The sequence below is a fragment of the Eupeodes corollae genome, chromosome 3 (genome assembly GCF_945859685.1).
Source record: "Eupeodes corollae chromosome 3, idEupCoro1.1, whole genome shotgun sequence".
NCBI classification, from domain to species: Eukaryota; Metazoa; Arthropoda; class Insecta; order Diptera; family Syrphidae; genus Eupeodes; species Eupeodes corollae.
The window spans coordinates 117366786-117391234 of record NC_079149.1 but is presented as its reverse complement, the minus strand read 5'-3'; the positions used below and the strand labels follow the sequence as shown (position 1 = coordinate 117391234).

Sequence of the window (24449 nt, the reverse complement as noted above, 5' to 3'; positions counted from 1 at the left end):
TATACTCTTTTACGTTGCTAGTTTGACTCATAAAATATTGACTTATTTGATGTTTATATTTACACATTTAAATCCTTATAAAATTTTAAAAACAAATTTAACAAATATTATGAATGTTTATATAACACTTTTTATTAAATATTTATAATGTGTCATCTGTTTCTTTTACGGCAGCTTTTAGAAAACGGGTCTTAAAGCAATTAAATTAAATTAAGGACAAGACAGACGAAATTTAAGTATAAAAGTTTAAAGCTGTTAAATCACCAGATGTAGGTGTTTATATCAGTATTTTTACGTTCTATTCCTCTTAACAGTTGCACCAGTCTTAATATATAACAAGTAACACACTGTACCGCTATTGTTAGTTCAAAATTCGCACCAAACCAAAATTCTTTTTAAAATTAAATTCTGGAGTTTCCGCTCCTTAAATGCGACAGATCTGCTCTTAACTTTACCTCCTCAGCAGTGAAAATTGAACTTCTCACTGAAGATAATTTTCCAATACTAATGCTTATCTTTTTGATGCATTTTATGGACCCAATCAGTTGGTGTTCGACCGGCTTGAATTTACGATGAAATGTGTATCTGTATAGTATATGAATCCAAAGATCGACTTGGAATAGACAAACCTTAGTTTTGATCAACACTATGGGCTACAGCATCAATATTATTTTTTTTCAGCGGCGGAAATGATTTCGTTTCAGCACATCTTAAACAATAGCTCAAATTTTCAACCAGTTTCACTATGAGCGTGAAGGTGCTGCCAGAATGCTTTAGTATTGCAAACGGTGTCTACAATATCTGCAAAACGTTTATCATTTTTGTTGTTAATTTTAACAATTCCAATGCATTGTTTACGAGTGTATTGTTATTAACGGCTTAGTTTCTTAAAATCAAATATCAAATTTGTCCGATTTAGAAGCGACAGCTGTCACAATAGCAGGATTTTCAAAATTAATCCAATTATTGGAAAAACCCGTTGTGATGATATATATATAATTTCAGTATTTCGATCAAATGTTACCAAATTTTGTTCACAAGAAATTTAATATTTTATTCATCAATTCAATATGAAACGATGCCCATTAACTTCATGTAAAATGTCCAATTAAGATATTTCTAAAATTTAGAACAAACTAGATCAAAAATGTTTGTTCCAATCAAAAATGAAAACAAAAATTAAAATCGCGTTTTAAACGAACGACACTAGAATTAAGTCAATTTATTTCGATCATCGTAACGCAATATGCAAAACTTTAAAAACGTCTTATGACCTGTCAGCGACTTTTGTAAGCCTTCATGTTTATGTTTTCTAAAAGCAAAATTTTGCAAAAAAAAAAAATTAAAAAATAACCACAAATTCCTGTGTGGGTTGATTTATTTTTTTGGTTTTGTTTAACACGAAAATGCGTAACTATTTTTTCATTTCAATTGACATAAATGCCATAAAATGAAAACGCAAAGCCGATATAATGGTGTTGAATACATGAAAGCGAATTTCAAACCTTATCCCACAAATCAGCAGAGTTCTTGTAGGTATACTTGAGCAGGCGTAACCGCGGCGCACGCGTAAGCGTAAGCCTATAAGACCTATGGGCTTCTAGCGAGTAGCTTAGAGAAACGATTAGCAACATGCATCATATCCATATCCAATCCAGTGGCGTGCATGCGATTGGACTATAAGAACACACATAAGCACCTACATATATTAAACTTTTTGGCTAACTTTGTTGTCAATTGTCGCCTTAAGATGACAAATTACCAAGCTTTGGGGGAAAATTTTGTAGTTTTAGTAGCTCAAACTACTTCGAATGACAAAACTGTTACGTTCCTACCAAAAATAAAACAACAACAGAAAAAAAAACCCTCGTGCCCACCTTGGGTAAATTTTGGATCTGTTTATTTGTAACAGAGAGGCTGCTGCGGTCACTGCAATCTTACCAAATACTTTATTTACATACAAATATTTTTTAACAAGATGAAATAAAAAGTAGAATTAATACAACGGACGATATTTATTAATTTTTTTTTTTAGTAACAGCGTAACTTTTTCTTGTTAATTGCTTTATGTCATTTTGGTAATCTTGACGTGTGGCGCGACACTTTTTTTGGTTGTTTTATCTGAAGCCGAAACAAGTTTGCGTTCCTTAGAGCGTTGAGCGTATAGAGCGTGTCGATTGTATTCTACCTATATATGAAAGTTAAATGGTTGATGGGACGCTTTGGCGCGTGGTTTTACTAGTTTCGGCAGCAGCAGTGGTGGTGGCGGATGGCCGCGGACGGAGGACGTGACGGACGGGACAGGCGAACTAGGACTTGGACATGTCATTGTATTGATTGGTAGTTTAACCTGTGTCCGCTGACATCGATTACGGTCCATTTATGGGCTTTGATGAATAGCACTAGTCAATGCGGGCTAAGTTACATGCAACAAAAAACAAGAAACTATGGGTGGACCTGGACATTTGCGGGCGGCAGTGACGATGGTTTGAAGCAATTAGCCAATAACACGACCTTTAGTGACAATTTTGCAAACAACAAACATAACTAATTTTGTAACTTGAGACACATTTTTTTTGGGTGAGTTGCTTTTTGAAATGACATCAAGTTAAGTTAAAAATGTAGGTGGACTGAAATATCTTGTTAACGCGAATACTATATCTTAGTATGTTTATCTTTGGAGCATGCGCGCAAGTTGAAATCTGATATGGTTTTAAGAAGGATGACGAAATTTCTGTACGTAGGATTAATTTATCATGGGAAATATATGTAAATTGTGAAATAAGTTGCAGGATAGTTGCAAATGCTGTGTATAGTGAAGGTAAAGTCTGTAACCATTGACACTAATCCCAAATAATAAATTATTAGTTATCAGTTTTGTATTTATCGATAAACGTATTACATTTACAGCACGTCATTTATAAACTAGGAAAATATAAATTTAAAACATGAAAATATATAGCTTTATTCTAACAGTAGAGCGAAAACCATATGAATGGCCTGAGGTTAAAATAAACACTTTTTAATCCTTCGATTTTAAGTATATTTTAAGAAATATTTCAAATATCAAATACTTGAAAATTGAACCAAATGATTGGGATCGGATTGAATTAATTTTTTTTTCGATTGAAAACAAGTTTTTTAACAGAAGTTTTGGAAATTAGAAGTATATTTGGTTCCATAATAAAAGAAAATAGCGAAAAAACACCAGAAAGGTCCAAATTTTAAAGGTCTGTATACCTTTGCATAAACTTCCGATGAATATGATATTTTAAAAAAAAAATATTTAATATTTGGAAGTTAACAAATAAAATCAAGTAGAATGTCTTTAATTTTTGTGCGTACTCGTATGCTAAATAAAAAAATGTTATTAATTTTTACATACAAACTTTGTAATTATGTTTTTTGGCATACAATCTTTTTAATATAGTATGTTTATGATCCATACAGCTTTTCAACACCAAACCAATAACCTTGGGAAAAATTAAACATTTCTGGTTGTGTTCAAAAATTCTTGTGATAGTTCATTCTTATGTTAAACATCGCATTAAAATTGTGATGATTGGGTTAAAACCTGGAAGTAAAAGTCTTAAGCAGATTTGTGTTACGGGTTTTTTACATTATTTTCAAAGACTAAAAATAGCAATAGTTCCACTACAAATTATTTGGTCATAAACCGAAAATTAGAATTTTCTCAAGAACCAAGAGATAGATTTTTATTAAATTCTTTTTTCATTTCTTTTCTAAACATTGGTTCTTTCAATAAAAACCAAATTGTATTGCTACAGAAGTCTTCCCTCTACAGTGCCTATATATTATTTTTCGGTTTTTTTAAGAACTAATGAACCGATTTCAATATTTTTTTTTTCAAAATTCAATATCTCAAAAACTAGTCATTATTTTTTAACGAAAATTAAATGTAAAACGCATATTAATAAGTTCTTAAACAAATATTTTTTAGCTAAGATTGAAGAATTCTATACATACAAAATAATTCAAAAAAAAAAAACAACTATATAAACGATAAATTACATTTAACTCTTTGAACATAATTTTAAAATCCTCACATTTAAAAAAAAACTTCCTATTTGTAAACAGAGTCTCAGGACACACGAGTAAGTTCGTGCGATCCAGCCGTGCACTCTATTTTAAATAATTCGGATCTTAGAAACTTACCTGAGAATTCGAAATTGTTTTTAGTGCGTTGATAGCATTAACTTACCTTTCTGTTTGGAAAATCTTAAAATCATACTTTTCAAAAACTGACAAAACGAATCTGAAAGAAGATTGATTTCGAAACACATACATGTTTGATACTTTTTGTTATACAAAATATATTTCAAAAAGAAGCAAAATTGAGATGTTGGCTACCGATCTAAAGCTTATCATTCTTTTAAAAAAATCAGTTGAAACGACAGAAATGTAGATGTGGGACACTTAGGCGTATACGTACTTTTTTATGCGATTGAGTTTTCAAAGACATAATAATACCAACTATCAACCCAGAATGATTTAGCATTGATTTAAAGTTTCAATTACTTAAGAAAAAATATATTTTATCGAACTTTTCCGAACATTTTAGAAAATATAACACATATACATAGGTAGGTCAGGTCACATTAGTTATTCTATGGTTTTGGAATTAGCTAAGTAATTTTCTCTCAAGGCCAGTTGTTATGCTTAGAGGAATTTCAAAATCATGTCATGCGTATTCAAGAACGTCGGAGTTTAATGAGCTCACAAAATGCTGTCTTTGTAGTGACACGGAGTGGGTTTTATTTCAGTTAGGACAAGAGCTTTAAATAGCATCAAAATTGAAATAAAAAGGAATAAACAAGTGATAACGATGTCAAAAAGTTGCTACCTTAATGAGTTCCAATGTTGATACAAAGATTTTTTTTGCGACTGCCTACAAAATTGAGACTTTGGTTTTGATTAAAGTATTGTTCTTTACATTAATGGAATTGTTAAAAACTGTCTCTTAAAACAAAAACAAAACTGCTACCTAAATAAGTTTTAAAAAAACTGCTGAGATCGGATCCATACTTCTCCTTTCTTATCCAAAGGTAAAGTCAAATTATCATCTTGAGAAATTTATTCCGAAGTTAAAGAGTAAGACTTATTTTGAAAATATTGTACATTTTGTGTATTACAATTTTGTTTCTAATTATAAAACGCTTTTTGTTGATGTTTTTTAAATTCATACCCATTGTCTATAATATTAGAATGCGTAAAATTGAATTTTATTTGAGTCAATCATCATTGAATCCTGAGATATTAGTGGTCAACTGTTTTTTGTTTTTATTTTTTTAAATTGACAATCAAATACATTTTCGTGAGAGTTTATTTAAAGTTAAAGTAAAAGATAAAAGAGGTATCCCTAACGTAAGTTCTTAACACACACAGAAATATCTTTAAATACCATTGATATATGTATATTATAGAGACCGGGCTGATTACGTTAATTAAGTTAAAAAATGGAAAGAATCGATCCAAAATTTCTAAAGTTCAATATTTATATTCTTATACTTAACATTTAATATTTTTTTTTAATTTATTGAGATAAAATAAATAAATTATTAAACGGAATATTTTTCTCTCCGTTTCCTACAATTTTTAAGCACTTAGTTTAAAATGAAGGGACTTACTTTGTATTTTGTTGTGATATTCACACCATGTTATAAATGAAGATAAGTCTTGAGATCCAAAAATATGTCATGCGAAGAAGAGTGATTATGAATCAATTCTTAGTTGTTTAAGGTTTTACAAAATATGGTAAAGCTTTATACAGGATTATCCATTTAGCGGTTTCAAAAGTAAACGTAATTAATACACAAATAAAACATTTCTTTTTTATTATAAAGTTTGAACGTTGACATTATGTGTAAAAATCATTTAAATAACCACCACGCAAATTATTCAAGCATCAATTCTTTTGAGGTGGCACTTTTTGACACATATTGGGCGGTATCTCAGCCATAACTTGAATGTTGGTTTTAAGTACTCAACAGTTAAAGGTTTACTTGCATAGACACGGTTTTTCGCTTAGCCATTTGGCCAATCGTTACGTTGTCAGTCATTCAACTGAAAACAAAATTCGTTTAACAACTTAGTTTGCCGAATTCTTACACTATACTTTTGAAACCACAAAATGGATAACCTAATAGTTTTGTTGATGAACATTCAATCCGTAAATTATGGTTTTTCTGATTTTTTTTAGTATAATATCTCAGAAACTAAAAAGCCTTCAGGTTTTTGTACTAAAATTAGGGTTATCTACTGAGCATTTTTATGTAAAATGGGAGTAGAGACTGAGCTTGGCAAAATGAAAGTTTTGAAAATTTTCCAATTTAACTCGCCTCTATATTTAAACAAAAAATTTGTACTTACCACTTGTATTATTTATTATTTTTTTTTTCAAATAGTTTTTTATTAGATAAATTAAAGAAACAAAATTTGGACTTGACATTTTATTTATTTTTGTGATTTATAATAAAAACGTTTTTAAGCTTATTTGGGATTTAAATTAAAAAAAAACTTAACATAAGTAACTACATAATGTTTGTATTTATACGTGATTTACTTTTTATTTTATTTATTGCCAATATTACTTATTTCCTTAAGGATTTTATCAAAACACTATAATTTAACATAAATCTTGTTCCAAAGGACACTTTAATTTACAATAAAAAAAACCTAAACACGTAGTTTATTTTTTTTCAAAAACATTATTTACTATACATCTATATTCGCAAAACAAATTAATATATTTTATATAAAAGAAATTAACAAAACAAGAAATAAAAAACATACAATTAATTTGTTTACATTTTGTATTTTTATATGATTCTTTACTTATTGCTGAATTTTTTTATGAATTATTCACTCATCAATATATTTTTGATTTTATGATTGTATTTTTTTTTTGTTTCATGTTTTAGATTAATATTAATTTAATTAATGCAATCGGTGCAAGTACCAACGCCACAATTGGTACGATTCCACTGGATCCGTTGCAACCATCAGTGGTACACGTCCGGCAGTACAGCGTTCGAACATAGGATGAAGTTGTGTCTCGAGAACATCTATCCGCTGGCTCATCAATATCCTCATAGAAACACGACCGGGAAATAACTTGCTTGCCATAAACTGCAATTATATAAAACAAAACATACATAAGTTAGTGAGTATCTATATATGAATATACATTAAGTTTAGTATGAATATATCTTTTTTTTTAATTAGGTAGATGTCTCAATTATATTAAATTGATTTTAAAAATTTTATTTTTTAAGTTGCAATGACTGCCATAATTCAACTTAAGGAGATACCACTTAAAAAAGAAGGTGGCATGCAAGCTAATTATACATGAAAAGAATTGCCAATTTGATTTTTAATAAATTTTCAAATTAAATTACATCTATATGGTCGTTTTGATAAATCGATTGAATTGCTACTGTACTGTAATGGACTTGGATGCAGACTTAGAGCATAGAGCTATAGGTCTACATCTACAGGTCTAACGCTTCGCTGAGATAGGAGTGCTGCTCGCATAATAAGAGATAAAACGATAACCAAAATAAATAAATTAAATGTAAAATAAAAAACAAAAACTGGAAAGATATTTAAAATGCAATTGCATTGCACTATACTCGTCGTCATCTCTTAAGTCGTAAGTCGTATAACAGATAGATTGCCGATTGGATAGATTGGCATCTGCGTATAGTTACGCATATTTCTAAGCCGTATTTGTCGTGGCTAGTGCAGAGCAGCGCGTCGCGTCGCGTCGGGCCATATGAGCGTAACACTGGCTACCGATAAAAATCTAAATCAAAACGTATGAAATCGATTTAAGTATATAAGCTACCTATAGCCTTAGCCTACGTATAAAGATACTCTTATAGCTGATGTGGTTCTCTTTTATGAGATAGTCATTTTTTCAGCGTGATGATGCTGAGATGAAGGTAGATAGTAGTAGAGTTTTAAAACAACCCGCATCTATTTTAGATTGGCTAACAAAAATATTAAAAAAGATATAAAAATTTGAAGAACGGGTGTTGAGATGGTGGCCAATGCAATGTTTGAATGCACATAGATATTTTCATAAGCATTTATAAATTAATATATATTTTTAATGCCAAACAAAAATGTGGGAACTAATGTAATATGAGGTCATTAATGGAAACTTTATTTTATTTTATTTATATTTTTAGAGGTGTAACGCAATGTTCGAATGAATGTAGGTATGCGCAGGTATTAAAAAAGAATTTGTATCTTTTTTATAGCAAATCAAAATTAAAAACAAGACTTTGTGGGTGGGCTTATAGGCTTTAAGACTATGTCATAAATCATGGAATATTTTATAATTAAAATTATAACAAATTTAAAAAAAATCTATTTATTAAGATTAAATGATAGCTGGTTGGTATGGAACGGTTTCTTGAGCATAGAAGGTAGGTATCTAACCTGCCCACCCAGATTTTTATTGCGATTCATTTTTTAAAATGAAAATAATAATACCAACTTAAATAAATTAAACTAGACATTTTAAATGAAAATTTTAGTTTTTTGTCAGTTATAGATATACAAATAGGATCGATTACAATTTTGTTCCTAATTTAGAAATAAACTTATCACACAAAAAATATTACTTTAAAATAAGGTTTTCACTTTGAAAAAAACGCTGACCGACTGATTTTGAGCTGAGGTAGACAGTGTTATAAATTTAAAAATAAAACACAACATTCAGTTTCAAGCGTCCAGCACCAACTGGCATTTTCTGGCATTTATCTTTCAATTACAAATGGTTAACAGGGTTTACAGGGTTTACCACACTTTAGTTTTTTTGCAAATGTTTTAACGTACGGTCATTTTGTATGAAATTTTTCTAAATTTAAATCAAAACAATTTCTATAATTTTATTTTAAACTCAATCTATTTGTGATCGCCCGTAGATTTTTTTAAAATTTTACACAATACTAATCAAAATATTTTATGTTATGTTAAGTTAAAAATCATGTTTAAGTAGGTTTTCATTTATTATAGTTTAATAAAACAAGTTTGATTTCTGTTTTTATTTCAGATGTAGCTATTTTAGTCAAAAATCAATTTTCATTTCCATTTTGTTTTCACAAATATTTAACTTTGTTAACATTGTTTCTAGAGATAAACATGTTATTCTTCGATTAAAACTTTTTGAAAGTCCTTTTTGCATATTTTAATTTTAATATCTGTAAAACAATATTTATTTGAAGTCGATATCTCTATAGGTTCTTAAGATGAGGTAAAGACTAATCAAATGTTCATTAAAGTCCGTACACACGTATAAAATTCTCTAGGAAAAACATTTAAATTAGATTCTATATACCTTTAAACTTCAAAACGTATACAAATTTTTATTTTAGCAATAACTTCCAATGGTAAGTTAAAAATGTTTAAAAGATCTTTTGGTGCCATTTTGAAGGAAATATAACAAAGTTTAAATGTCCACCATTTGAGGGATAAAGTGTTTTAAACTTAAAGGACTTAGGTTATCAAACTGATTGGAAGAGTTCTCAGAAATATTAGAAAAATATATTGTCGATCTACGTATCTGCTAACAATATAGTTCCTTAATAACATTTTTGATGTTTTTCTAAAACTAAGATATGTTATATTTTTAGGAATTAACAAACTAAATATCAACAGCTACATTGAGGACTCCTATTTAAAGAAAATGCAAACAAAATTAGAAAATATGGAGTTCTACAATTTCTGTCACAACATTTTTCAAATTCGTACCACAAGAAAACAGTTATGTTATACTAAACTAAGCAAAGCTTTTTGAATTTTACTCAAAATGTTGTAATAGTTAGGTTTACTACTCGAGTAATTCTTCCATAGATTTTTTACTGTTTCTGAGTTTTTTAAGTATTTTTCTTCAAAAAACACTAAAAAAACAATTGGTTTTTTGAATTTGCCTTTTGTCTCAACTATCCTTTTGATATGACTATGACCCAAAAAAACGAATCATCCAAATCGGCTTACTTAACCTAGAGTTTATATATAATTAACCCAGTTATTAATTTATTTGTCTCCATGTTGTTAAAAGCCCACCTGGCTACGCAAGAAAACTTTTTGAAACCTTTTAAAACTGCTTTTCTCATTTCTCTCAAATCTGCTAATGACATGTGTAATCAAAAAATCGTGTTAGATATTAAAGAGGAGCATAGCTTTTTCTACAGTTACAATACCCCATAAAGATTGAGTTTTTTTGAATGTTTTAGAAATATTCGACAAGCTATGCTATATAATCAAACACATACAAAAAAAAGAATTAACATATTATTTCAGATCCTTGTGGGTGAACTGTCGCCATTCGGTTTCGGTGTCACCATTTGGTCATATTTATCCTCAAATCGAACACACAAAACGTGTGCAAATACTTTAAAGACAGTTCACATCAGGTGGTAAAGTATTCGTTATAAGTTGCGTTATTTTTTGTCTTCTTTTATATGTGAGCTTATGTCCATGCAATCTTACATATACTCTTATAGTACACTGCTGCTGCTGATTTTTTACTGCTTGCGCAAATAAGTTCCAATTCCAATGCAATCCATCTGAATAGGTTCAAGGTTATATATCATGCGAATCGGGGACCACTTGAAATCAAATAAATTTGACATACAAGCTAAAGCTATAAAATTAAATTTAAAAACAAAATACAAAAATAAGAAACAACACCAACGACAGTCGTAACTCGTAACAGAATCAACAACAAACACAAATTACGTTCACAGCGAGCGAATTTATCGATCGGCATGTATCCCAAATCAGAAAGTTGCTGCAGCAGCAGCGGCAGCAGCATATCTCAACTCAGCGCAATAATCGCCTGCATCTGCATCGTCTAAATGCGTCACGTTTGTCGGTCCGTCGTTCGGCGTCGATCGGCGATATTTTTGGTCGTCATCATCATTGTTGTTGTTGCCCTCTATGAACATAGATACCATACTAGATTTTTGTGAGATAGTATCTCGCATACGATACGCAACGGATCGATCGCTTTGCATTATGCGTTCGACACTCTATGTGACACAGAGCGCTATAAGCCGTTTAGATACGAATTTAATACATCATAGGTCGCAGTATATCTATAAGTACAACCTCACAGATGGTATCGTTATAGAATAAGCCATATAATAACCCCCCTGGGAGGGGCTTTGTCGTTGTCGTGCATATACCCACTGCACTGCCACTGCACACCATACGCATATAAATAACAACCCCAGAAAATAATTTCTGCAATATGTTTGAGCCTATATTATTATTTGTTTTCTTTCGTCAAAGATAAAAATATAGGCTCGATGGAAGGGGCAACGGAATTTATTCCAAATTGTTTTCGCATTCATGTCTTTAAACAGATTTATGTTTACACATTGTAAAAATTGTTCATAAGCCAAACAGTTATTTGAAAATTATTCGAACGAGTTTTGTTAAAACTGCATTTAAAAAACAAAAAAAAAACTTAAAATGGCCCAAAGAAAAATAATTATCGAATATTTAATATTTTTCTCAAAGAAATGACAATTTCATTGAGATATTAACTGACTCCAGTTTGAATCCAGGTTAAGCCAAACATTGACCCCTTTAAATTTTGTTTAGTTTGACAGTTTGTCAAAAACAACTTGTACATATTATATGGACACACAACACACCTCGATTATCTCCAACTAAATCTTTAACAACATGTAAAATTCGTAAATTTATCAAAATATGATAAGCCCACACATGGATTGATTTAAAAGTAACAGCCGGCTGATTTGACAGCTAGTTTGAAAAATGTGGGTAGATGTTGTGTTTTAAAAATGTATACCACTATGACGGCAACTGTAATACTTATAAATCCAAAGTTGACAAAAATATTGTGATATATATCGATTTGTTTACATGGTTGTTTAATAGAAACGAATTGCTATTAACAGTTTGTTGTCACCATGTTTTTTTTTGATAGCATCTGTCAAATTATTTTTCAATGTCTTTTCACTTATGATAATACGCCACCTATTCGTCAAGTTACACTGGGATTCGTTCTTTGACTTCCAGAGAGATAACAAGTGTTAAAAGTGATTGCTAGTTAATTTAAAATTAAAAAAATTAAAAAGTGCATTTGTGGGGTTTTCCTTTTAACAAGGCAGTAAGCCACAATTTCATCAACTAAACGGTAGCCCAGTGGAGGTGGCGTCCGCAGACAAGCCCAGGGGTCGTGGGTTCGAGTCCCAGAGCGAGTCAGTGAAAAATTTGGAAGCTTTTTTTCATAATCGGGAAATTGCCGATTTTATAAATTGGGAAAAAAGGCAAATGATGAAAGAGAAAAGAGCAGGGGTATCGAAAGATACCTCTGCCAACACATCAGGCGATGTTGCGGTGGTGCCAGCAGCGGTACCGCAAAAAACCGCAACAACATCAGGTCAGGCATCTGACCAGTCAAAGACCTACAAAAGAAAGCTGACGAAACAAAGTCCAAATAAGGTAAAGAGGACCAATTCGGCTAAACGGCAGGCCAACAAAAAAAAAATGGAGAAGAGGGAAGGAATCACCACGGACAGTGAATTCTCAGACTACGCCGAGTCTGAGAAAACTGAATATATGTCAGAAGGTGGAGAGGGGCTCTTCAGGTCTCCGAATAAGGATTTAATCCTATCGGAGCCAGAGCCAGTCCCGCAGACAAACAAGGCTTTGGAGGTAGCGGCGGACCTCCAAGATGAAAGAGAACTGGTGCAGGCCCTGCAAGACAAACAGGCAGCCATCAGCCAGTTCGAGCAAAGCCTAAGTAAGCTCAAGGAGGAAATTGAGCCCCTCCTCAGTCAGCTAAAGCTGAAACAAGAGGCGCGCCGAAAGCAAGAGGCAGCCCAAAAACAACAGCAGCAACTAATGCAACAGCAGCAAAAACAACAGCAACAACAACTACAGCAGCAAAACCAGCCACAACCCAAGCCCGCTCCCAAAAACACAGGAGCGGAGCAAAATAAAAAGAGGCCATCAGTAGTGACAGGCCCAATGTCCGAGGGCCCATCGACTTCCGCTAAGGCCAAGCAACAGCTACAACCAAGGCACCAGGAGCAGCAGAAGCAGCAGCAGAAGCAGCAGCAGAAGCAGCAGCAGCAACCTCAACAACAGCAACAGAAGCAGCAACAGCAGCAGAAACAGCAGCAGCAACACCAGAAACAACCACAGGCCAAGAAAGAAAAAATACCACCAATTAGGACCCATAGAGTTGACCTGGACGACATAAAACAGGTATGTAAGTCGGCCACTAAGGGCAATTTTTTAATTAAACTCTTAAGCGAAAAAGAAAAGAATTATTCGGTCCAGTGCTTCTCACTGGCCGAATACAAGTTAGTAAAAGGGTTGCTAAAAGAGGCCACAGCTGAGTTCTTCAGCTACACGCCAAAAAGTGAAAAGTTTAAGACGGTCCTTCTGAAGGGCATAAGTTCCTGCACGGAACCTGAGGAGCTCTTAGCTGAGCTCCGCCAAAAAGCCAGTGACGATCTCGATTTTATCGGGGTCAAGCCTTTCACTACGGTGAAGTCAAGACGAGGGGGTTATAGGCTGCCAATGTTCCTCGTAACATTATCGCCCCAAAGCAGTTTGAATAGTGTCGAGAGAATCGTATCTCTCGACAATCAAGCTGTACGCTGGGAGACATTAAAAAGGCACGACGACATTCTACAATGTACGAAGTGCCAGAGGTTTGGCCATGCCAATGCCAACTGCAATATGCAGTTGCGTTGTGTGAGGTGCGGAGAAACCCACAAAGAAGGAGAGTGCAAGCTGGGGAATGAGCGGGTTGAGGATTTGACCCTGCTCAAGTGTGTCCTTTGTGGAAACCAAGGGCACCCGGCTAACTATAGGGGTTGCCCTAAGGTCCAGGAAATGAAGCAAAAACAGGCCAGTCAAAAAGCCGAAAAAAGTCGAACAGTTCGACAGGCTCCAACACAAAAATTCGTGGATCCCAAATTCTCTTACGCCCAAATGGTGTCAGGGAATGGGAATACGAGACAGGCTCCACCAACGGTTGCCCCCAAGGCCCCTGTGCCTAAGGCACCAGAGGTGCAGCCTGACATTGTGGCCTTGTTGTTGAGCATTCAAGGTCAACTAACAGGGCTGCAAAGTCAGATAAAGGAGCAAGGCAAAAGGGTAGATCATCTCTACTCTTTGTTGCCTGGCCTGGCGCAATTTAGACCATAATGGGCGCGCTGCCGGAGACGCGCCTTAAAGTCCTAGCTGTGAATGTAAATTCACTGATAAGGATTGAACGAAGAGCCAATATGTTCCAATTGTTGAAAGACTACAGTCCCGATGTGTTTATGGCTAGCGAAACTAAGCTAAACCACAAACACAAATTGACTCATAAAAATTACAATATCGTAAGAAGAGACCGGCCCGATTCCACTCAAGGGGGCGGTGTCGCTCTCTTTATACGAAAAGGCATTAATTATAAAGTCATATACAACAATGAATTGCGAAAGCTCAAGACGCTAGAAGTTTGCGTTGTATGCATCTCTCTCTCTCAAGGGAAGCGGATGTATATGATTGCGGCTTATGCGGCTGGAGCTCCGCAGGTTACTTACTTTGCTTCAGAACTCGAGATTGTTTTTAGGGAACTTAAACTGAGCTTGGAAGAAAACTATTTCATCTTGGCCGGTGATTTGAACGCAAAACATGAAGATTGGGGAAATCAACATAGTAATCCCAGAGGTAATCATCTTTTTAATTTGATGAATCTTTACAGCGTTGAGTATGGCGTCGACCTGCTGGCTACTGAAAGGCCATCGTATCCAAGAAGCGGCTCCTTTCTGGACCTTTTGCTTTACGACACCAGACTGACAGTTACAGACAAAGTGGGTAATCACCCGCGAAACTGCTTACAGACAGTCGAGTACGACAGTGATCACTGCGGACTGGCTGCTGTAATGCAGATTCCGAACGAACGCGTGGAGTTGGAGGAATACGTTCCAACGCATTCTTACAATTACAGTAAGATGCGGTGGCCTCGTTTCACCAATGCCCTAGCGAGAGAACTTCGTTCGAGTGACATAGCCCCACCAAACAACAGAAACCTGACAAATACAGAAATCGACCAACACTTACAACAGATGGACGAAACAATAAAACGAACGATGGAACGGACAATCCCAAAGTACAAAGAACGGGACCAAATGGACGCTTACAGAAACGCGACAATTGACGCACTACGTAGGCACAAAAGTGGCTTACTGACAAGACTCAAAAACTTGCACAGACGACTTACAGACCCACGCGACTTGGAGGTTAGGACACTGAAATCGTCAATAAAAAATGTCAATCTGTTGATTAAGGAGAACTACAGGCTATCAATTAACAAGTATTGGGACCGCAAGATCCGGTCAGTTAATTCGAGTGACCCTAGTATGTTCCCCAAAATCAACAAGATATTCAGGAAAAAAAACGATAATGACCTTCCGTGTCTTAAACTCCAAAGAACCGAAGAAAACAGAGACGTACTCATGACAGCGCAAATAGATCCAGAAGAAGCCATCTTTGACGATGACTTTTATATAATTGAAGATCCGAAGGAAAAAGTGGAGGCGGTGGGAGCTGCTTTCCAGCAAGTGTACAAGGTGAATGTTAGCATTCGCCCCAACCACGACCTGGAAAACAGAGCCCTACTTAATCACTTTTACCTTCGAAATGATATGACACAATGGCGATCTGAGAACCGCGGTTTCATGCGGTTCAATGACGATTCCTTGGCAAATGCCATAATCGCCGAGCAAACGGGACCAAGTCCTTTGTTAGTGACGAAGGTTGAGCTTCAGCTCATCTTCAATTCAATAAAAAACAAAAAGTCAGCAGGTGTCGATGGTATATCCAACGTTGTACTAAGACATTTACCGATGGAAGCAATTGACATATACACCACGCTCTTTAACAATGCACTGAATAATGCATATTATCCAGCGCATTGGAAGACCGCTGTGGTTCATCCTCTCCCGAAAAAGGGAAAGGACAACTCCAACCCGTCAAATCTTCGGTCGATAAGTCTTCTTCCGAGCATCAGCAAAGTTTTCGAAAAGATCATTAATAGGGCTCTGACTAAGTGGGCTGCGGACAACAAAATAATTCCGGATAAACAGTTCGGGTTCAAGGCGGGTCATGACACAATTCATGCTGCGTCTAAACTCGTTTCTGATATCCAATGGAATAAATCAAAACAACAATGCACAGGTGCTGTTCTGGTTGATTTGGAAAAGGCCTTTGACACCGTATGGTTAGAGGGTCTTTACCTAAAACTGAGCAGGCTTGGCATAAGCAAGCCATTGTTGTATATACTTTATGATATGCTTAACGGTAGAAAGTTTGTTGTCAAAAGTGGCAATGTAACTTCTACCACAACATTCTCAATTAAAAATGGTCTTCAACAGGGAGCGGTGAATTCGCCGATTCTCTTCAGCATTTACACCAGCGATCTGATAGGTAGTCTTACAAAGGCAATTGCGTACGCCGACGATCTAATTGCGTACAGAACGGCCCGAAAGGTTGAGGTTATTAGAAATCTCTTGCAGCGTGATTTCGACAAGATTCAGCGATATTGCGACGACTGGAAACTGAAAATAAATGTCCAGAAGTCAGAGACAATTCTGTTCCGGACTCCGTTGGCTAGGGCCACGAGGGATACGTGTAAGAATTGGCGCAAGATGGTCATCGTTGATCTTCACGGGCAGCCATTGGCGAGCAAAAATGTAGTGAAGTACCTCGGTATCTGGTTAGATCAGTATTTATATTTCGACAGACATATAAATGCTGCTCTGACCAGGGCCAGAGGAGCCTTCGCTCTGACGAAACGACTGTTTTTTAGCAGTCGGCTTGACCCCAGAGTGAAGGTAATTTGCTACATGGCCCTCATACGGCCAATGATCGTTTATGGTTGTCCTGTGTGGTTCAACGTTGCCCCTTCCCAGATGGAGAGGTTTCGGGTGTTCGAGTGGCAGTGTTTACGACGCTGTACCGGCTTATATCGAACAGCCGAATCTTCTTATGTGCATTACTATTCAAACGAGGTCCTATACAACGGGGCTCGAATCAACAGAATTGACAATTTCGTGATAAAACTCGTTCGAGGTCACATTGCAGGAGCTATGTCTTCGACCAACAATTTAATTTTCGGGGCGTTCTATCCGAACGACGAGTATTTTGAGAGTGCACGCTTGAGCGGCTTCATTCCCCCAGAGGCATTTCTCTTTTTAGATAGATGCGGTCTGATACAGGATAGATTGGCAGTTCCGTTAATCTACCACGTCAGACGAAGAACCGTGGATAGGCGACTCCTGTACAATCGGGACGTCATGGCACAAGGCGGAGCAGAGCTCCTTCGGTTCAGTAGGGCTGTGTCCGAACGGGACCGAACTGATAGGGTGAAGCAGGAGAACCAGTTTTGGTGGCTTCAATCGGCACTTGATAGTGGGTAGTCGGGATGGGGTTTTAAGCCTTGGCCGGCTTACATACTTGTTTTATGTTTAGGGTTTAGTTTTAAGTAGAATAGGCATGGTGGCACGAAAAAAAAAAATTAAAAAAAAAAAATTAAAAAAAACAAAAAATAAAAAAAAAAAAAAAAAAAAAAACATTAAAAATCATTAAAAAAAAAATAAATAAAAATTAAAAAAAAAAAAAAAAAAAAGACAACGAAATATGAAAAACAAAAATGGTAGATAGTTAGATTTGCTGCTGTGGTTGTTCTAGTTTTAAGTAGTTTATAGGTAGAATAGGTAGTTTAAGTTAGTTTTTAAGTTTTATTTAAGGACCTTATTTTAAGTAGTTTGTAAGTAAAAATAAATAAAAAAAAGGTTATTGATATTAGTTTTTTCAAAATTTTCTAATTAAAACAAAACAAATAAAATTTAAATAGAAGTAAAATAGATCTTAAGGCCGAAAGGCATTAGTAATTAGTGTTATAGTTTAGCTTAGAGTGTCCGTATGGGACCATTAAGTTAGTTGTAAGTTATGGATAATTAGGCTAGTTTTATGAATTTTTGTCTAGCTTTAAGATAGGTTTAAGATTGAATAAATAAAAATGAATTTAAAAAAAAAAAAAAAAAAAGTCAAGTTACACTACTTAAAATGTAACTAGGAGCATTATTAAAATAAGTGATATTTAGTGTGTTATTTTCTCAATTCGGTGTCTTTTGGTTGAAATATTCAGACAGTACGGTAATTTAACCGTACACCGTACTCAACCCTACACCGTACTCGTACACAAAAACGACTATATACTAATAATACATTCAACAGAAGCCCAGACGAAAAATGACGCACAATCGGTCAAAATATCGAATCGTCTGAACGCACCGTATATAAATACATTGCCACGATAAACCGAATCGTTTTTTTACCGTACGACCGAAAACGATTTGCACAGACAAAACCGAATGACAAAATCGATCTAATCGGTAATTTTACCGTATACAGTTAAATGCCGTATAGTCTGAATATACTCATTTAAATTATATTGACACTGGCTTATACGGTAAAATCGACGATACGGCAAAACCGCCGATTCGGGATCGTATGAATGGGCTCTCATAACGTCAATCATGCATTATTAAACTCGGATGTTTTTCGGTTGCGTGCTTTTGACACTTCTCTTTCATTACTTGTTCTCACACGGCAGAACAGCTGAAAAGTTGGCTGTCATTTTGTTTCAACAGGTGAAACATTCAAACTATTCCTTCATTTAAATTAATTTGGTTGGAAGATCTTTGCTCCACTTTAAATTGGGCTTCGGCATAGTTCTTGTTTATTCAGAAACACAAGAAACAGTAATAAAGCAACGCCAAGACGCAAAGAAAGGCAAGAAAAAGAAATGTCAAAAACCATCCAAGATAATCCTGAACCCACAACGGGTTGAGACTTTTTAAAGTATTTCTATTTCACTTACTTTCTCTTTCACACTTATTTGAGTCTTTCTAGAAACGTCTAAATGTAATAACACACTAAGTCAAGATGTTTAGAATGCGCTTCATGGGCCTATTTAACGGTTCGATCAACTTTATTTCAGTGGAAGAAGGTATATCTTATTCATGAAATCACTTTCATAAAGCTCTTAAATACCAAGCACAGGTATCAGAATTTTAATCTCTTATAGGCTGATTAAGAGCCTAAAAGAGATTTTCAAACTTTCAAAAATATGTGTAAATGATATTGATCGTTTTATCAATATGGGTGACCTGTTGGGGCAACTTTCCGCCCACGCTTCTCCCATGTTCGGCCGTCGCATCCTATTCTTTTAATTCTACCGAACAAATATATATTTTATGATTCTCCTATACACTTTTCAAAGACGTATGTTGTTGTAGATCGTTTATATATTGAATCAATATCCTGAAAATTATTCATCACATTGCGAAATTATTATTGGGAAAATTTTAATTGGGAAAATGTACTGAAAAGACAAATTAAATTTGACAAATTTTGCTTCAACAATATGGCCACTGTGAACTTTCAATATAAGGAAGTATCTTAATTAAGAAGGAATTATCCGTTTTTCTATAGATTCTATGGGATAACCACTTCTGCCGATAGGAAAAATTTCGTTTTAATGTTTGTTTTAATAAAATTAGATTTAAGTTTGGGACATAGAAGCAGACAAAAATTCTACGGGCGCCTGTGTAAGGAATTTGTACAATTCAATTGATAAATATAATTATAGAATTAGCCTCATAAATAAATCAATAATTCATGAAATTTAAATTTTGACTTCAAAGACTAAAAACCGCAATTCCCAACATTAATTAAAAAAAAATTACAATATTTATACTAAATATGATATCCAAACATGAAATAAAAATAAATAAAACAAACAGAAATTTATTAATAATAATAACCCAAACATATATAAAATCCCACCGCACGCATTTCTGCATCATAACGAAGTAGTTTTATACGGCGCGGCGGCGTTCGGCGGCGGCAATAGCGACGGGCTAAAAAACGTATCTGCCATCACATTTCAACCATTTTCCAACTAATTAAGTTGTACAGCAAGCGATTTAGCTATTTAGTGGACAGTGAATGTCTATGAAGAAAAAAAAGACGCGACTAATAGATACTTTTTTTCCGCTAAATTAATTATGAATTCGTTTAAAACATTCAATGGATTGTCCCCGAGTATATACATAGTTGCATATATATCTGATGTATCTAAGATATTATTTTGAACCCACCTTTTTGTCCTCCCCAAATAGCAAATACCTAGCCTAGACTTATTGCACTATCTCAGACTGAAACTAAAAGTTGCAAGACACATAATATTATTAAGTAGATACAGCAGATAGATAGACAGTACACTGTACAATACTCTCTATCTATATGCTGCTGAGTTTAGATAATTTTTATCTTTTTTATACATTTATTTGCCAATTTAGTTGTTTGTTTGTTTGCAATTCACTTTGTCGAATATTTATGTTGCCAATAACCAGCTCAAAACTCGACTTATATGGTCTGATCAGGTTTATAGTTTATGGCCTGTGGTGGTTTACTGTAATTTGCAGGATGTTGTTATGTAGACTTACGTCGAGCGTAGTCGTGCGTCCATCGTCGAGTTGGTTGTTCTTCGCTCCAACTTAGGCCTAAGCCGAAGGTATTCTTCTATCTTCATGTCCATCTGATGCGCGTACCTCTAAAGTCAAAACTTACCTACTTCTTTTTCTTATATACAAAAAAATGTATCTTCAACTATTTTGTTGAATGTTCACCCTGCAAATAGATAATTGCTGCAATTATGAAATTTATTCGAGATGCTAGATATATTGTTGAAATTCGTGCGGTCCATTAGTCGTCGTTTCGTCGAGGTGATTCTTTATTGGACAAAGGCTTTTTTATAAAAATGTACAAAATATCCATTAGGGGGATTATGCAATTAACGCGCTGCGAGCTAAGGCTGCTGAAGCAGCAGAATACAAAAACAAATACGAGTAGATCTCGAAGAGAGGTTTCTTTGGTAAATTGTAATTACGTTGACGAAGAATTAAACATTCCTTGCATGTTCAAAAATGTTGTTTATCTTTTTTGTTGTTGTTTTTGTGTTTTTTAGGTTTTTTTAAATGTTATGTACGTGTTGAAATGCTTGTCAAATTGACTGGGCTAGTTGAAATTGAATTAAAAGTCGCATTACAATATTCGATTGGCTTAGTGTTACGCTGAAGAACAAAGCTAAGTGCCGACAGCATATGCATTAAGCTAAAAGTCCATTTAGCGGCGCGATCAGCATTTTCGATTTGTTGGCATAAGATCATTGTTTGGCATTCAAGTTGCAAGTGTGTAGATAGTTAAATATAGGTTACTGCTAGTCTCTTATGCTGGTTACAAGTAATACAATAAAATCAAGATTCATTCAAGAAATCCGACACGAACTGTTGACACATAAATAATAACATTTTTATAACCAAAAACAAGGCTTTTGATTATCAAGAAATTGCACTCATTGATGATGACCATGACTACTATAAGCATTTTAGTCTTTTCTCAAACTCTTTAATTAGCAACTAAAAGGTCTTGCAATAGAGAAAGACTATGTTCAGATTTAGTAAGCATTGGTTTTTCAAAATGCATGCACGGAGATAGCGTTCAACATACAACATGGCTACCTAGGAATGGTGTCTACATATCGAGTGTTTTGGCTACGAGAGGACTTTATGCTGAGACCTATCAAGAGTAGTTTTCTGTTCCTCTTTCTGGTGTGAATATCGTTAAAGCATAAATAAATTAAATTCAGGAAAATTAATATCCGTCCGGAAAATAGAAAAATAAATTTTTAGAAAAAAAAATAACTCTTTGAGTGATATCCGATCGATCCGTACATAATTTGCACTTATAATCAAAAGAAAACTGTAGTGTTTTACGAATCACGGTACAAACAGAGCAAATAAATTCGTTCGCTGTAAAATCAACAGATGGAGATGATGCGGCAGGGAGAAATATCTTTCTATCTCACTAGTTGGTATCCATTTAGTTTTTCACATGCAGATACTTTTTGTAAACGACCGATGCAGGGTGCATGTTTCTGTTAAAGTTAAAATTAATTGTCTAGTTCGTGAAAATCATTTTATTGTTAAAAATACATTTTAAATATAATAAAATAAAATATATTATTGTTCAAAGTTAAAGATATAATTGTTGTCTCAATAATAAAAGATGAAACAACAATAAACACAGTCAAATATCCGTCCAATTTTATTTTCTGAATTGATTTCAATGATGCTATAACTAGCCCCGTATAATTTAGAATAGGCAAAATAATGGTTATTGTATTTCTTGCAGGTTGATCAGGACAATAAATTGAATTTCTGAATATTGAAGTAGATTTGCGAAAAAGAAAGATAGTGTAGAGATTTGTCAAATCAGGTGCTGATTTATTCATCCAGATTTATGAAAAATTTGACATTTATGAGAGCCCCTTAAAAGATTTTTTAAACATACTTATCCTAAATTATTATGTTTTCTCACAAGCACATTAATATGTTTTGAATTACAACTTTTTTCATACATGATGACATAAATAATATACCTTCTTTATAAATACAAACTTTGAATGATGCCTCACTCAGTTACTTTATTCGAATTAAAGCTAATGTTAACAAACCTGAAAATGAAAAACCCTGTAAATTCATATTTCGTGACTCATGTAACTTAATTCAATACAAATCTACACGCTTAAATCTCATCTGGATGATAATTCAAAACAGTGTTGTGTATAGGAGTGTGTTCAATGGAATACTGAAGCTCTTAATTATCTAATTAAGTCTGATCTTCACAATCGTGATTCATCTCATCATGTAGTCTCTTCAAAAGTGAGCTTACTTACCTTACCTACAGATTTATTCTAAATAACCCTGACAGGCATCATACAGAAGCATAAAACGATCTTCATATCATAATCCCAACAATAACAAATCAATCCAAATTTCAACAAGATTGTAATCCTTTCCCACAATTAACTAAGTTGTCATTAAATTGAAGTTGTGTTGCACGAAGTTAACTCAATTTAGTATATAATTGGAAATATTATACAATTACAAAGGTGCGTCAATTTGCAACTGAATAAACAAAACAATCAAACAAAATAGAAACAACAACAGCAATTCAATGAAATAATAATAAAACTAAAGAGAGTAGATAGAGAACGATGACAAAAAAAAACACCCTTTCATCACCATATAAATCAAATTTGCATTTTATCCCCCACAGCGCATTACACTTCGGGTCATTGTTTTATTTTTGTATCCAGCGTTTGATCGTGACCCAATCTAATTGCTTTGCACGCTATATATTCTTGATCAGCTAAACCGCACCCGCCATATCGATTTTCAGCCATTCAGCCAGCCAGCTCCCAGGTCCACTGACAATTTGATCGTTTGTTTGTATATTAATTCAATTTTTCTAATGTTAAAGAAATATTTATTTTTGTTTTTAGATTTGGAATATTTTCGAATTCGAATATAAAATTACTGCACAATTTATGTGTCAGTTTTGACACAGCGGGTGACTGCAACAACAACAACATCAAGAAAACAACTACTGTTGGACTGCATAATATATAAAACTACATCATCGCCCCGCCAGAGCAATGCAATTGCAACAAAAATGTGGTCCAAGTGCATTGTCTCGCGGGTCTAAGTGGTGTGCGATAAATTGTTACAAATTAACACCATCATTCATGACTACTATCACGGTTTTACTCTATGCTTTATTTTTTTTATTTACTGAAGCTCTGACAGAACGTGGAATTATAATACGTGAGTATCGACTAGAGCTGCCAGGTTTAAAGCTCAATCAGTTCGATGACAAAAATTAATAAAACACAGACAACATAATTAAATACTTATATAACTCAGAACTAAAATCACAAATTTAAAGGTCACTGTGTGATTTTTTGACACTTCTCTATGATAGAAATATCAAAACTGACGTTTCGTGTATGTTAACTTCATAAACAAACCCTTAAGACTAAGATCACAATGAATTGTCGTTTTTGCAAAGCTAACACTTTTGAAATCCTTAATTTTTCTTCAACTTGATCACCAAGATTTACTTATTTTTTGACAACTACTTTGATTTCTGACCTGAATTAAAAAAAACCCCATGCTAGAGCTCTCATGAGGTAAATTATTTAAACAATAAAAGAACAGAACATAAACAAAACTCTTCGTATAAAAGTATAGACAAATTTGTTTATTTTTGAACACACCCTTCAAAAACGAATATCTGTCAACTTTCATGACAACCAAAAACACACTATATATGAAGATGTCAAACCTTCGTACGTATAACCTTTCAAAACCTATTTGTTTACATTGTTGCATTTAAAATGTTGATTAAAAGATGTAAGCTACAACAATAAAATTTGCTATGTTCTAACGCATACCTAGAATTAACTTATG

General features: G+C 34.0%; 1 protein-coding gene across 1 annotated transcript in view; it reads right to left on the bottom strand.

Annotated features, from left to right (window-relative positions):
* Positions 1-6455: 6455 nt before the first annotated feature.
* LOC129952157 (uncharacterized) overlaps positions 6456-24449 on the bottom strand; it is a 45288-nt gene continuing 27294 nt past the window's right edge. Inside the window, exon 3 of the mRNA XM_056064613.1 lies at positions 6456-7149. Within this exon, the coding sequence (XP_055920588.1) occupies positions 6938-7149 (212 nt within the window). The 3' untranslated portion in view covers positions 6456-6937. The remainder of the gene's footprint in view (positions 7150-24449) is intronic.